The sequence below is a fragment of the Bison bison genome, unplaced genomic scaffold (assembly GCF_000754665.1).
Source record: "Bison bison bison isolate TAMUID 2011002044 unplaced genomic scaffold, Bison_UMD1.0 scf7180017864503, whole genome shotgun sequence".
In the NCBI taxonomy this organism is placed as follows: Eukaryota; Metazoa; Chordata; class Mammalia; order Artiodactyla; family Bovidae; genus Bison; species Bison bison.
The window spans coordinates 6,313,613-6,329,065 of NW_011495061.1; the positions used below are offsets into that span (position 1 = coordinate 6,313,613).

A 15,453-nucleotide genomic window follows, 5' to 3' on the forward strand; every position below is an offset into this window, starting at 1 on the left:
CCAGCGTTTCTCATGATGTACTCTGCATAGAAGTTAAATAAGCAGGGTGACAATATACAGCCTTGACGTACTCCTTTTCCTATTTGGAATCAGTCTGTTGTTCCATGTCCAGTTCTAACTGTTGCATCCTGACCTGCATACAGGTTTCTTAAGAGGCAGGTCAGGTGGTCTGATATTCCCATCTCTTTCAGAATTTTCCACAGTTTATTGTGATCCACACAGTCAAAGGCTTTGGCATAGTCAATAAAGCAGAAATAGTTGTTTTTCTGGAGCTCTCTTGCTTTTTTGATGACCTAGCAGATATTGGCAATTTGATCTCTGGTTCCTCTGCCTTTTCTAAAACCAGCTTGAACATCTGGAAGTTTACGGTTCACGTATTGCTGAAGCCTGGCTTGGATAATTTTGAGCATTACTTTACTAGTGTGTGAGATAAGTCCAATTGCGCAGTAGTTTGAGCATTCTTTGGCATTGCCTTTCTTAGGGATTAGAATGAAAACTGACCTTTTCCAGTCCTATGGCCACTGCTGAGTTTTCCAAGTTTGCTGGCATATTGAGTATAGCACTTTCATAGCATCATCTTTCAGGATTTGAAATAGCTCTACTGGAATTCCATCACGCTTACTCCTTGGAAGAAAAGTTATGACCAACCTAGATAGCATATTGAAAAGCAGAGACATTACTTTGCCAACAAAGGTCTGTCTAGTCAAGGCTATGGTTTTTCCAAAGCATCCACAAGAGTTGAACTGTGAAGAAAGCTGAGCGCTGAAGAATTGATGCTTTTGAACTGTGGTGTTGGAGAAGACTCTTGAGAAGACTCTTGCATCTCCCTTGGACTGCAAGGAGATCCACCCAGTCCATTCTAAAGGAGATCAGCCCTGGGTGTTCTTTGGAAGGACTGATGCTAAAGCTGAAACTCCAGTACTTTGGCTACCTCATGGGAAGAGTAGACTCATTGGAAAAGACTCTGATGCTGGGAGGGATTGGGGGCAGGAGGAAAAAGGGACGACAGAGGATGAGATGACTGGATGGCATCACCGACTTGATGGACGTGAGTTTGAGTGAACTCCGGGAGATGGTGATGGAGAGGGAGGCCTGGCGGGCTGCGATTCATGGGGTTGCAAAGAGTTGGACACGACTGAGTGACTGAACTGAACTGAACTGAACTAAACTGAGATCATATTTACTCTCTCAGTCATCCCATTTCTCCGTTTCTATTCACAGCAAAAATTCTTGAGAAGATTGTCAACTTACTGTGTTTCTACCTCCTCAATCCCCATTCCTTCTTTTGAAAGGTGCATGGGTGGTATATTTATTGATTAAAATATTACATTGGATAGTTGATATCTGTTAAGTTTTGTTCTGCAGTTCCCACTGTCATGAGTTGGTGGGTAAACCCCTAAATATGGCATTTAGAGCAAGTGCTACACAGAAAACAGAAGACAGTGGTGGTTTTTGTGACTCATAAGGGCATTCATGAAATTTATATTGAGTACCGACAATGCACCAGAGAATGTATCAGTGAAAAGCAGAGGTTTCTGTCCATGTGCTGTTTACTCTTCTGGAGAATATAAGAAATAAGCAATGACAACAAAAAGATAAAAGTATATGTTGGTGATATGTGATATAAGGGAAAATAAAGCTGAGAGAGTTAGGGTGTGTATGCAGGGGGATTGTAACTTTAAATATCATGGTCAGAAAGGGACCCTCTGAGAAGGTCATTTGAGTAAAGACCTGAGGAAGGTAGAAGAGTTAGCTGGGGAAGAAAAGGATGGAAGGAGAGAGCAGGCGCAAAGGCCTCAGGGTGTGAGCATGCCTGGCTGTGGAGTAACTGCAAGAAACTACAGACTTATCAAGGAGTTGGCCTGGAGCTAGATGAGCAAAGGGAGTGACCAAGAGTCATCAAGGAGCCGGACTGTGACAGGCAGGGCTTGGCAGACTTTCCTGTAAAGAGCCAGATAGTAAATATGTGAAGCTTTGCAGGACACATGTGGTTTCTATCACATATTTATCCCTTAAAAATGTTAAGCAACCTTTAAAAAGTGTTGAGGTCTTTTTTTTTCTGTAGTACAAGGGTTTGGCCCACTGGCCCTAGTCTGCCACCCTCTGAGACCTTGTAGACTGTTTTAAAGGTTTTGTTTTTACTCTGAGTGAGATGAGAGGCACTGGAGGATTCTGAGCAGAGGAGTGACAGGGCCTCGTTTAGATTTTGGATGGATCTCTCCTGCTGTTGTGTGGAGAACAGCCGAAGGGGCGGGGAGGGGTGCCTTGTGAAGGAGGAAGCAGGGATGCTAGACTTTAGGTTGTACGTGGGGCAAAATAAACCACCCATCACTTAGAGACTGAAGCAACAAACTTTTACTGTCACTCATGGTTCTGTGGGTCAGGAATTTGGCCAAAGCGCAGCAGGACTACCAATCTCTGCTGGGCCTGAAATGTCCCATGTGGCTCCTTCACGCACATGTGTTCACAAACAGTCAGGGTCCTGGCTGCAACACACTTGGGGCCACAGGTCTGGGCAGCTTGGCTCCTGCTGTTGGCTGGATTCCTTGGTTCACCTCCAGATGGTCTGGTAGCCTCTCCCTCTTTTCCTGTGGCCTCTCTAACAGGGTGGCCAGACTTCTTACGTGGCGGTGCAGGGCTTCCAGAAGCGTAGGAGTAAAAGCTGGCAGGCCTTCTAAAGACTTTGGCTCAGCATCAGTTTTGCCACATTCTCTTTATTTAAAGCAGGTACCGGGCCAACTTTGATTTGAAGGGAGGAACCATTCAAGGACATGAATATAGGAGCTGAAGTTCCCTGAGGGCACCAAAGTGAAAGTCCAACACCACTGAATTGAAAGCTATTTCAGTAATTGAGGCAAGATGACATGGTGGTTTGGGCCTAGGTGTTAGCAATGGAGACGGGAGGAATTCATTGGTTTCTGGACGTGTTCTGAAAGTAGAGTTGAGAGGATTTGCTGGTGGCGTTGTAGGCAGGTGTGAGACAGACAGTTCAGGGTGACTCAGGTTTTCAAATTGAGCACCTGGAAGAATGTTATTTACTGAGAAGCAGAAGACTAGGGGAGGGGCAGGGTTAGTAGAACTGTTAGTTATTCCAATTTGGAATTTTAAGCTTGAGATTTCTGTTGGACATACAAGTGAGATATCAAGGAACAGCTGAATATTCAGGTTTGGAGAGGTCTGTTGTGGATATATAATTTTCAAGTTGTTTCAGGGTATAGATGGTATTTTAAGACCATGAGACAGGATGTCACCAAGGCAGCTTGAAAGCAAGAAAGGGAAATTTCCAGGAGGCAGAAATCAAAATGCAGCCCAAAGCTAGTATGCTGAGCAGAATTCAGAACTGGGACAGGATGGGTCTCAGGCACTAAGGATGGGATTTCATGTCATTATGGCAACAGGAGATTAGGCTTTGGACTCGCTAAGACTTGGACCTGGGATGAAGGTCCCATCATAACATATGAAAGAGTCCACTGAAAGTCTAGCAGAGTGAATCAGAATCAGTACTCCGTGGAGAAATTTCAGAACAGTGTGGACAAGGAGGTGTTCCTAAAACCTTTCAGGGAGAAAGAACCATTTTCTACAAAGCCTTAAAGATAAGACATCAGAATTCTCACCTTTCTCATGGAAAGCTAGGAGGCAATGGAAAAATGCCTCCAAATACTGGGAAAAAAAATTTTTTTTTAATGTAGAATTCTAACCCTACCAAGCTATCAAGTGATGGTAGAAAAAATTCTTCAGACATGCAAAGTCTAAAAAAATGTTGCTTCCAATGCACTCTTGGGACATAACAGGAGAATTTGCTCCAGGAAAACAAGGGGATAAACCAAAAGGGAGGAAGAATGGGAACTAGGGGACCAGGTCTTTATCACGAAAGGGAGGGAAAGGAAGTCCCCAAAACAATGGTGAATGAAAAAGCCAAGATGATGATGATGCTGCAGGCTTAGAGGACAACCAGCTCACGCTGGAACCAGTCAGAAGGCTCCAGGGAAGATTTCAAGGAGATGGGATAGACAGCATGCCTAAAGGGAAGAAGTATGCTTGAAAGGAGATTCACACAGCTGATGGAATGTTTGAAGATACATTAGGATAAGGACATAGAAGACTAAAGGAAATAAAAATCTAGGATTTTTTAAAATGGGGAAACAAAACTAAAAGTTGCCAGTTGATTGTAATATGCATCGTGACTTCAGAGATGTTAAAATGTGAACAAATGTGCATGTTAGAATCAAAATCCAGTAGTTCATTAGGAAGGGCCTATGAGGGGTAAGAATTTGTTAGTTTTTATATGCTGAGATTCAGCTCCCCTAACACTCCTGACTAATAATTTGGTTGAGTCTAAATTTCTTTCAGGGACTTCACTGGTGGTCCAGTGGCTAAGACTTGGCGCTGTCGATGCAGAGGGCCTGGGTTTGATCCCTGGTCAGGGGACTAGATCGCACATGCTGCATCGAAGGGTTCACATGCTACAACTAAGCATCCTGCTAGCTTTGACTAAAGATACATAAATAAATTTCTTTCATTCCTAAGACTTTTTCTTCAATTCTGGAAAAAAATACTCAGTGCTTTTCAAATATTGCTCTTTCTGCTATTTCTTTCAATTCTCTTTCTCTGGAACTCTTATTATATGAATATTTCAACCCTTGAATCTGTTCTCCATGTTTTAACTACGGTTACTTTCCATTCACCTCATATTATACTGTAAGTGAGCTCCTGAGTTGTCTTTTGCAATTCTGTAATTCACTCTCTGAATGTGTTCAATCTCGAGTTTCTCCTGTTACGGCCTTTTTAAGCTTTTTATCTTTGGCTGCACTGAGTGGCTTGCAGGATCAGATCTTAATCAGGGATTGAACCCGGGCTTTCCGCAGTGAAAGTACAGTGTCCTAAAGACTGGGAATTGCCCCATTGGTGACTTTTAGATTTCAATGAGGGTATTTTTCATTTCAAGGATTTCTGATTGGTTATTGTTCATATTGTTCATTTCAGTCTGTTTTTGCCTAATAATTTCCTCTTGAAATCAAAGGTGTGCATTCATCTCTGAACATTTTCAACATCCTATTTTAAAGTCTCTTTACACTCTTTCACAAATTTTCAGTGGAAATTTGAGAAAATTTCTGATCTGATGGTTAATTTCAAAGGCCATCTCCCTCTCACCAAGTAGGTTCTTTCATATGTTTTGGAATTATAGTTTGAGTAAGAGAATGTTTGTTTTTGTTTGATTTCTCTCTTTTTCTGACTTTCCTCTCATTCCCTTCTCAAGATTCCACCGTCTGGCCCTCTGGCCCTCAACCTAGATAGAGCCAGGAGAATTATGATCCTCCATCCCCAGAGGTTAGGAATGTCACATCTGGTCAAGGGCCAGGAGATGACTTGATGATCAAGCAAGGTGCCCTCACCTCCCCAGACACTAATAAAACCAGAGTCCCACTGTTTTATTCAGGTTCTTTTCACAAGCAATGGAGCAGACATAAGCCTCTGGTATCAAGCCATGAGTTTCAGTCCCCTCATTAAAGGGAGCACTCGATCCCCATAGTCACTGAACGTGTACCCAACTGCCAATGTCCAGCTTCCAGACTTGGAGCCCATAAGCCTGAGACATGGGCCCCACTGACCTTACTGTGTTTCTGTTTCATTTCTGGCTCATGGACATATGTGAGGGTACAGCTATATCTTTTTTACTTTTAATTTATTTGGCTGCATTGGGTCTTAGTTACAGCATGCAAGATCTTAGGTTGTGGCACGTGGGCTTTAGTTGTGGTATGTGGGGTCTAGTTCCCTGACCAGGGATGGAATCTGAGCCCCCTGCCTTGGGAGTATGCAGTCTTAACCACTGGACCACCAGGAAAGTCCCCAGCTATATCTTTTTAAAAAAAAATCATTTTTATATTTTTAAATGTCATGGCTGGCTATATGTTTGAAGTAAGGGGGTTTTGGGAGATAAAAACTCACTTCCTTGTGTTGAATTTGGTCTCCTTACACCTGCTTTCTGTCCCCCATCCCGCTACTTTTCCCACTAAGTCAAAGCCACTGATGATGATGTCCAGGTTGCCAAATGCAGGGTATGTTTCTCTGTCCCGATCGTACCTGACTATTTGGCAGCTTTGATGTAACTACTTGCTCTGTTCTCAAAACATCCTTCTCTGCTTGGCTACCCAACATTCTCCTGTTCTCATTCTCATTGCCTTTTAGCATCTCAATAGATCAGCGGTTTTAAGATATTCCTTTGTCTTCTGCCATTTATCTTTGTTGATGATGGCCTGCTAAAGCCTATTCGACTTCTGTAGGTATTCTGTCTTTTTCCATAGATTGTTTTTAAATTTTGTCTCTTACTTTTGATGTTCTTCAATTTTACCATGATGTCTAGGGTTGAATTTATTTGTATTTTGCTTAATATTTGTCACCTAAACCTGATGGATAATGTGAATTTGGGTCCCACACTGGTGCAGAACAGGCAGGCTTGGGGTCCCAAATTATCCCTGGTGATTCCTTTTCTGCCTGTGACCCAGGCCAGTGGTGAATGTTCTTGCTCCTTCCCCAGGGTAGTAAGCAGAGTTTTTCTATCCTTCTGTGGGGAGTAGATAGGACTTTTATTCCAATTTCAGGTCTTGTCAGGGCTCAAGGCCTCATCTTCTGCTGCCATAGCAACATTAAAATCTCACCCCTAATGCCTAAGACCTGTCCTGTCTCAGCTTTGCATTCTGCTTACTGTGATGTCTTTGGGTTCCTATTGATTTCTGGCCCCTGAGAATTTCCCTTTCTCGCTTTCAATGTCAGATACATCTTAAGAAAAAATTATCCAGCATTTTTCTTTGTGTGAGCAGTGAGTTCTGCTTCAGGTCCATCAGCTTGTCTTGGTTTCCAGACACTGTTTTGCAATACAAAGCCAAGTATTTAACTCTTTCTCCTCACTGGGTTCTTTTGGGTCTTATTTCCTGTGTCAGTAGAGCTCATCTTTAAGATCTAGTACAACTAAGCTGGTGAAAATTGAGTTTTGGTCAATTAAAGCCAATGTTTAATACAGTGGGGTTTGGGAATTTCTGACCTTCAGGATAGAGGTCAAGTTCCCCAAACATTTTTGAAAAATATTAATGATTTACAATATTAATTAGTTTCAGGTGTACAGCATAGTGATTCAGTATTTTTATAGATTGTTCCCCAAATATTCTGATCCTAAGTATGTTCCTAACTCTACTTCTTATTATCTTCTTATACACCCGATCTTTTGATACACCCAAGTACCTGCTATTTTCCAAGTACCCCTGAAGTTTCTCACATCCATGACTTTCATATTACTCCTCACCCAAAATACTTAAACACATTTTTTTTTTAATTGGAGAATAATTGCTTTACAGTGTTGTGTTGGTTTCTGCTGTACAGCAGCGTGAATCAGCCATTAGTATATATATATCCCCTCCCTCATGAACCTCCCTCCCACTACTCAGAATACTGCGCCATCACTTCAGGCCAAATCCAAGCTGCGTTTCAAAGTCCGGCTCAGCTGGTGCTCCTTAAGTTACCTGTGCTTCCTCTGAGTTTCTGTCACTGAGGAAAGCAGCTATGGTATGAAGGACTGAATCTGTGACTTGATATCAGGACCTGGTTTTTCTACTCTTTAGCGATCTGAGCCTCAATTCTTCTTTCTTTCTTTTTTTTTTTTTAAATATTTGTTTACTTAGGCTGTGCCGGGTCATAGCTGTGGCATGCTGGACCTTTAATTATAGCATACAAACTCTTAGTTGTGGCATGTAGGATCTAGTTCCCTGACCAGGGATTGAACCTGGGCCCCTTGCCTTGGGAATGCAGAGTCTTAGCCACTGGCCCACTAGGGAAATTCTTCAATTTTTCTTATATAAAACGGAGGTACAAATATCTACCCCATGGAGTTAAAGTTTCTTTTGTGACTCTTTTGCTTTTGAGTGACAGAAAAACCCAACCCAAATTGGCTTCTGATGAAACAATATTTATTGGTTTGTACAGGTGAAAAGTTGAGGGGCAGAGATGGCTTCAGGCAGGGGTGAAGTCCAGGCTCAAATGATATAATCAAGAGTTGGTATCTCTCCTTCTTTCAGTTCTGCTTTTTGCTCTGTCACCTTCAGGCTTAGGTTCAAAGAGTGGCAGCAGTCCCAGAACACACAGTCTTTGTGCTCTAAATCTAGCAGACTCATTTGGAATCTCTTTCTCAGAAGTCCTAACTAGGAGTTTCCTTGGATGACCAGTGGGTTAGGACCCTGTGCTTTCACTGCTGAGGCCCGGGTTGGATCCCTGGTCAAGGGACTAAGATCCCACAAAGCTTGCAGTGTGACCAAAACCAAAGAAATCCTAATTGAATTTTCATTGCCCTCAGTGAGTGATGTGCCCATCCCTGAGGTGGTCACTAATGGCTAGAACTCCATGCTTGGATTGGCTGGGGCCCAGGAAACTTGTTCTACCTCAGACCCTGGGTGCAGGCCTGGGAGTAGGACACAGGATCAGAGCGGGTGGGTGGAGTTTCTTCCCTGAGAGGTTAGGGTACACTTAACCCAGAGGGGGAAACGATGCTGAATGAGAATTATGGCAGATGCCCACCACAAGTTGTGTCAAGGAGCAAGTGAGATAATATAAGGAAACTGACTTCAGAAAGCCCCATTCAAATATAAATGATGATTATTCTTTGGTTATCTCTCTCGTGGCATGTATCACTTTCTTCCTTCAATTACAGCCATCAAATTCATGCTTTATCTCCTTTACTGCACCCTGAGCAGCTAAAGAACAGGATCTGTGTCCTGGTCAGATCCTGGGTGGGTATTTCACTATTTCTGACTCAGCACAAAGAAAATAGAAAGTACTCAAAAATTGATTATGGGTTAACTGAATGAGCCTAAAATCCCCAACATTTCCCAGAATTGTGCTAGGCCAAACTCTTGAAGGACTGGGGAACTTTACGCTTTCAGTGCAGTCATAGGCCAGTCAGCTCTGACTTTTTTCACAGTGACTGGAGGGGTAGGTGTGTACATGCTCATTTGCTTCATTGGTGTCCGACTCTTTGCAGGAGAGGAGCCTGTAACCTTAAGGGATTCTCCAGGCAAGAATATTGGACTCGATTGCCATGCTCTTCTCCAGGGGATCTTCCCAATCCAGGGATGGAACACATGTCTCTTGCATTGCAGGCAGATTCTTTACCCACTGAATCACCTGGGAAACCCCTGGGAGGGTAGGGTGAGAAATAATTTCAGGAAGATGTGTCCTTGTATTGATTTGTTGACCTGGCCAACCTAAAGCCATTCAAAGAAAAGTAAAGTCCTTCTGGTTTGTTTACTTATTTGATTTCTGGATTATTTTTCTCTTCCTGCCCTCACAATTGGGGAATGGGCTTCAGGAAAGTACAGACTGAATGAAAGAATTTTCCAAAGTCACTGATCAGCAGGACAGGTTTGGGGCTCCCTCCTTCTTCTTGAGACCTGTGCGTCCAGGAATTTTTGAGTTTAATTAAAGGAACTGGATATCAGATCTACTTGAGCAGCTGGACGGCCAGCCCAGTGAATCTCTTCTGTGTCTCTGAGATTGTATTCATTGTAATCCTTGGATTTCCTATCTGAACATAGAGACTGGAGCTACTGGGGCGATACTGGAGTTTAGGAAATGAACTCTCAGGAGAGGGGATGAAGGATCCAAAACACATCTTCTAAAATTTCTTTTATGTTTCTTTATTTGGCTGCATTGGATCTTAGTTGTAGTGGGATCTTCATTGCGTCATGCACAATCTTTCGTTGCAGGGCACAGACTCTAGTTATAGCACATGGGCTGCAGAGTGCACAAGCTCAGTAGTTGTGGCTGGCGGACTTGGCTGCTCCATGGCATGTAGGATCTTAGTTCCCCAACCAAGGATTGAACCCACGTCCCCTGCATTGCAGGGCGGATTCTTTAACCACTGAGCCATCAGGGAAATCCCTCAAATCACATATTTTTGTGTGTGTTTTTTGGTAATTTTATTTATTTATTTGACTGTGCCGGGTCTTAGTTGCAGCACGCAGGAACTTTTAGTTGTGCTATGCGAACTCTTAGTTGTGACATGTGGGGTCTAGTTCCTTGATCAGGGATCGGAACCCAGGCCTCCTACATTGGGAACATGGAAACTTAAGCCACTGGACCACCAAGGAAGTCCCCCACATCACCTCTTAAAATAGTTTACAGGGGACCCCTGCTCCAAAGTTGGCCTGGACCTTGTTTTTTGACTGATTTTGCAATAAAAATACCAATTCTTCAGTCACAATTGTTAAGCAGGAAAGGTGATATGGATTATTGTTGTTCAGTCACTCAGTTGTGTCCGACTCTTTGTGACCCCATGGACTGCAGCACACCAGGCTTTCCTGTCCTTCACCATCTCCCAGAGCTGGCTCAAACCCATGTCCATCGAGTGGGTGATGCCGTCCAACCATCTCATCCTCTGTTGTCCACTTCTCCTCGTGCTTTTAATCTTTCCCAGCATCACGGTCTTTTTTAATGAGTTGGCAGTTTGCGTCAGGTCGCCAAAGTATTGGAACTTCAGCTTCAGCATCAGTCCTTCCAATGAATATTCAGGATTGATTTCCTTTAGGACTGATTAGTTGGATCTCCTTGCAGTCCAAGGGACTCTTAAGAGTCTTCTCCAACACCACAGTTCAAAAGTATCAATTCTTTGGTGCTCAGCCTTCTTTATGGTCCAACTCTCACATCCATATGTGACTGCTGGAAAAACCATAGCTTTGACTAGACAGACCTTTGTTGGCAAAGTAATGTATCTGTTTTTTAATACCCTGTCTATATTTGTCATAGCTTTTCTTCCAAGAAGCAAGTGTCTTTTATTTTCATGGCTGCAGTCACCATCTGCAGTGATTTTGGAGCCCAGGAAAAATAAAGTCTGTCACTGTTTCCATTGTTTCCCCATCTATTTGTCATGAAGTGATGGGACTAGATGCCATGATCTTAGTTTTTGAATGTTGAGTTTTAAGACAGCTCTTTCACTCTGCTCTTTCACCTTCATCAAGAAGCTCTTTAGTTCCTGTTTGCTTTCTGCCATTAGGGTGGTGTCATCTGCATATCTAAGGTTATTGATATTTCTCCCAGCAATCTTGATTCCAGCTTGTTCTTTATCCAGGCTGCCATTTCTCATGATGTACTCTGCATATAAGTTAAATAAGCAGGGTGACAATATACAGCCTTGACATACTCTTTTCCCAGTTTGGAACCAGTCCACTGTTCCATGTCCAGTTCTAACTGTTGCTTCTTAACCTGTATACAGATTTCTCAGGAGGCAGTCAGGTGGTCTGGTATTCCCATCTCTTTGAGAATTTTCCACAGTTTGTTGTGATCTACATAGTCAAAGGCTTTAGCATGGTCAATGAAGCAGAAGTAGATGTTTTTCTGGAATTCTCTTGCTTTTTCTATGATCCAATAGATGTTGGCAATTTGATTTCTTGTTCCCCTGCCTTTTCTAAATCCAGCTTGAACATCTGGGAGTTCTCGATTCATGTACTGTTGAAGCCTACTTTGTAGAATTTTGAGCATTACTTTGTTAGCATGTGGAATGAGTGCAATTGGGTGGTAGTTTGAACATTCTTTGGAGAAGGCAATGGCACCCCACTCCAGTACTCCTGCCTGGAAAATCCCATGGACGGAGGAGCCTGGTAGGCCTCAGTTCATGGGATTGCTGAGGGTCGGACATGACTGAGCGACTTCACTTTCACTTTTCACTTTGATGCATTGGAGAAGGAAATGGCAACCCACTCCAGTGTTCTTGCCTGGAGAATCCCAGGGACGGGGGAGCCTGGTGGGCTGCCGTCTATGGGGTCACACAGAGTCAGACACGACTGAAGTGACTTAGCAGCAGCAGTTGAACATTCTTTGGCCTTGCCTTTCTTTGGGACTGGAATGAAAACTGACCTTTTCCAGTCCTGTGGCCACTGCTGAGTTTTCCAAATCTGCTGGCGTATTGAGTGCCACAGTTTCACAGCATCATCTTTTAGGATTTGAAATAGCTCAGCTGGGATTCCATCACCTCCACTAGCTTTGTTCATAGTGATGCTTCCTAAGGCCCACTTGACTTTGCACTCCAAGATGTCTGGCTCTAGATGAGTGATCACACCATTGTGGTTATCTGGGTCATGAAGATATTTTTTGTACAGTTCTTCTGTGTATTCTTGCCACCTCTTCTGGATATCTTTTGCTTCTGCTAGGTTCATACTGTTTCTGTCCTTTATTGTGCCCATTTTGCATGAAATATTCCCTTGGTATCTCTAGTTTTATTGAAGAGATCTCTAGTCTTTCCTATTCTATTGTTTTTCTCTGTTTCTTTTCATTATTCACTTAGGACGGCTTTCTTATCTCTCCTTGCTATTCTTTGAAACACTGCATGGCAGATGGGCATGTCTACTTTTCTCCTTTGCCTTTTGCTTCTCTTCTTTTCTCAGCTATTTGTAAGCCTCCTCAGACAATCGTTTTGCCTTTTTGCATTTCTTTTTCTTGGGGATGGTTTTTGTCACTGACTCCTGTACAATGTTACGAACCTCCATCCATAGTTCTTCAGGCCCTCTGTCTATCAGATCTAATCCCTTGAATTTTTTGATATGGCTTAACATATGGAGGCTGTGGGGACCTACTGATTTTCAAGCTGGCCTCTCTTCTATTGTAGCAATAATGCTAATCCAAGAACTTGGGCCCTATCAGGGCAGAAACAACAGGGACAGTTTTTTAGAGAAGGAAATTTACATGATTACATGTATATTGAATATGGACATAAGCACTTGACTAAATTGTAGAATCATTGTTGGAAATAGTGTTGTAGCTCCTCTATATCAAAGAAAGTTACTGGTTGGTAGGGGAGTGGGAATGAAAATTGTCCGTGGGCACTGTTAGTAAGTTAGGAGTCACCAAAGGAAAATCTAAGCTGGTGAGTCAGTAGCTCCCAGTCTGTTGCTTGGCAAGCTTGAGCTCACAGGCCAGGTGTTGCTTGAAAGGAACTCCTTCTTCACTGTGTTTACTTCCTGGACTCTCCAAGTCACTACAGATTCATTTCTGGAAGGATATCCCTTGACCTTACCACCCTTTCATGTCTCTGTCACTTCCCCAGTTGGCATTTTCTCTCTTTTCCTGACACTGGCTTCCTCTTTGGCCTCAGCAGAGCCTCAGCGGTGTTCTCATAACTATTTTGCATAATGCTGTCCTTGCTTGAACCTGCTGATTGGTCTCTCCTTCCCACAGGTAGCCACAGGTGTTCTGCCCAAGGGACCTGTATCAGCATGGCCAGAGAGAAATGGCCTAAACCTGGAAGCTACACAGAGGTGGGTTCTAATCCTGGTTCTGCCATTTATTTAACAGGATGAACTTGAGCAAGATATTTCATTTCTCTGAAGTCTTAATTTCCTCATCTGTGAAATGGGGATAATTTATCTTACTGGGTTTCTGTGAGGATTTGATAAGTTAAAGACCTAGGATAGTGAGCAAGTTGACCCTTGGTTGACCCTTGGCAGCTCTTACTAAAAGGGAAGAGCAGACTGGCAGGGACACACTGCACAGCATCACCTGCATCTCACCAGTGATAGCATCTGACCAACAGAATCAGGCGTTTACACTGGGGAAACTTCCTGCATAGATGGAGCCTCTACTTCTTCATTTGTAACCTGCTCTAATATTGCACCGTCTGTCGGTCCGGAAATTGTTCTTAATATCTAGCCTAAGTTCCTCCTAACTGCCATGTGTCATATCACAGTTTTTAACAAATGACACACAAATAGACTCATGAAAATGAGCAGAGTTTTCTATGAGTCAGAGGCATTCACAGGCCTTGGATTTACTCTTAAAGAAACCAGTGAATGCTTGTTGTGTGACCCCTGTAGACCAGGGACTGTGCTGGCCTATGCTGGAAGCTCCAGAGAGGTGTGACAAGACTCTCTTGAGACTCATGTGCCGTTTGGGCCAGTGGTCAAAGTCTTTCACTCTCTCTTTTAATTTTTCGGTTGCAAGTGAATGACTGATCCTGATTTATAAAATCTGGGAACACAATAAAGGACTTTAGCAGGACTGATCATGTTGGTAACGAATCATAAATACCCAATTTGGCTCTGGCAAGGATTGAAATGAAAATTTTGTCTTCGTGTTTGATATTTAAGCAGATGACACTGACCAGCCACACACAACAGATTATTTTGTTCAACTGTGCATGTGCGTTTTGCAGCTCATCCTTGCTGGGCTATTATTACGAATTACATCTTTTCAGCTATGTGGCCCCAAATCTCAGTATATGAGCAGCTCCTGTGAGAAGGAAATGTTTGCACATTCCACATATATCCATCCTATGGACGTGCTCTAAACCTACCAGCTGAGGTTGCAAACTGATACTCTATGCACCACAGATAGCTTGTAGATGTATTCTATTTGGCCCCACAGTGTTTTGTTTTTAAAACTGAATTGGTTGGAGATTTCCCTGGTGGCCCCATGATAAAGAATCCACCCTGCAATGCAGGGGATATGGGTTCGATTCTTGGTTGGGGAACTAAGATCCCACATGCTGCATGCCACAACTACGAAGCCTGAGAAGCACAACTAGAGAATCCACGTGCCACATCGAGAAGATTCCAAATGATGCAATGACGATCCTGCATGCCACAAGTAAGACTCAACACAGACAAATAAATATTTAAAAAATTGAATTGGTTGCCCTAATCTAAAACTTCATATGATCCAGTTTTTTGGCTTTTCTTGAAAAAGGGAAGATTTGGCAACAATAAAGCTGCATTTCCTCACCATAGCATCACCTGGGTTTGAGTAGCAATGCTGCCTGTAGATGGGAGCACCATTCCCTACTGCTTCATTTCCACTCATTTTCCTTCATGTATGGACCCTGCCTGGGCCCTGAAGGCATTTGAACTGGGGACTCCTGGTCTGTGAAGTCCCCTTTGGTTGTTGATAAAAGAGCATAGCTACTAGTGATCTGTTCCTTTGGGCTCTCAAACTTCTTGCCCTACACCAGAAACCAGTGTTTATGATTCCTACAGATACCAGCAGAAATCAGTTGTTTGGGATTCCTTCCCTGAGTTTATAATAAACATCACAGGTACGTGTCATGTTACCAGTAGGTCCTCATATGAGGATCAAGGGCATGAAGCTCTCATTGCAATTTGCCTTGCCACATTATTTCTAGGTTCTTCAGAGTCCAGGAGATTTCTTTCTGTGCAGAGAAGCATTTTCTACAACTTCCAGTCTAATTGATGCTCAGTTTATCAAATTTATATGCCTGACAAAACTGACAAAACTAATAAATTTTTAAAGTTTCTCAAAATACAATTTTACATTTAAATCCTATGTTTGTTTTGGCTGGAAATAACAGAAAGCCCTGAAGTGGGGTGGGATGTGGGCACGGTGCACCTGGGCTGCAGCTCCACTTCGTCATTATCCTCTTGGTTCTGCCCTTCTCCGTGTGGGGGCACTACCCGCAGGCTTGTA

General features: G+C 43.0%; 1 protein-coding gene across 1 annotated transcript in view; it reads left to right on the forward strand.

Moving 5' to 3' along the window:
• Positions 1–15,453, forward strand: part of SWAP70 (SWAP switching B-cell complex 70kDa subunit) — a 144,435-nt gene that overhangs the window by 33,529 nt on the left and 95,453 nt on the right. The window contains exon 2 of the mRNA XM_010829323.1: positions 13,213–13,292. Coding sequence (XP_010827625.1) covers positions 13,251–13,292 — 42 coding nt within the window. The 5' untranslated portion in view covers positions 13,213–13,250. The remainder of the gene's footprint in view (positions 1–13,212; positions 13,293–15,453) is intronic.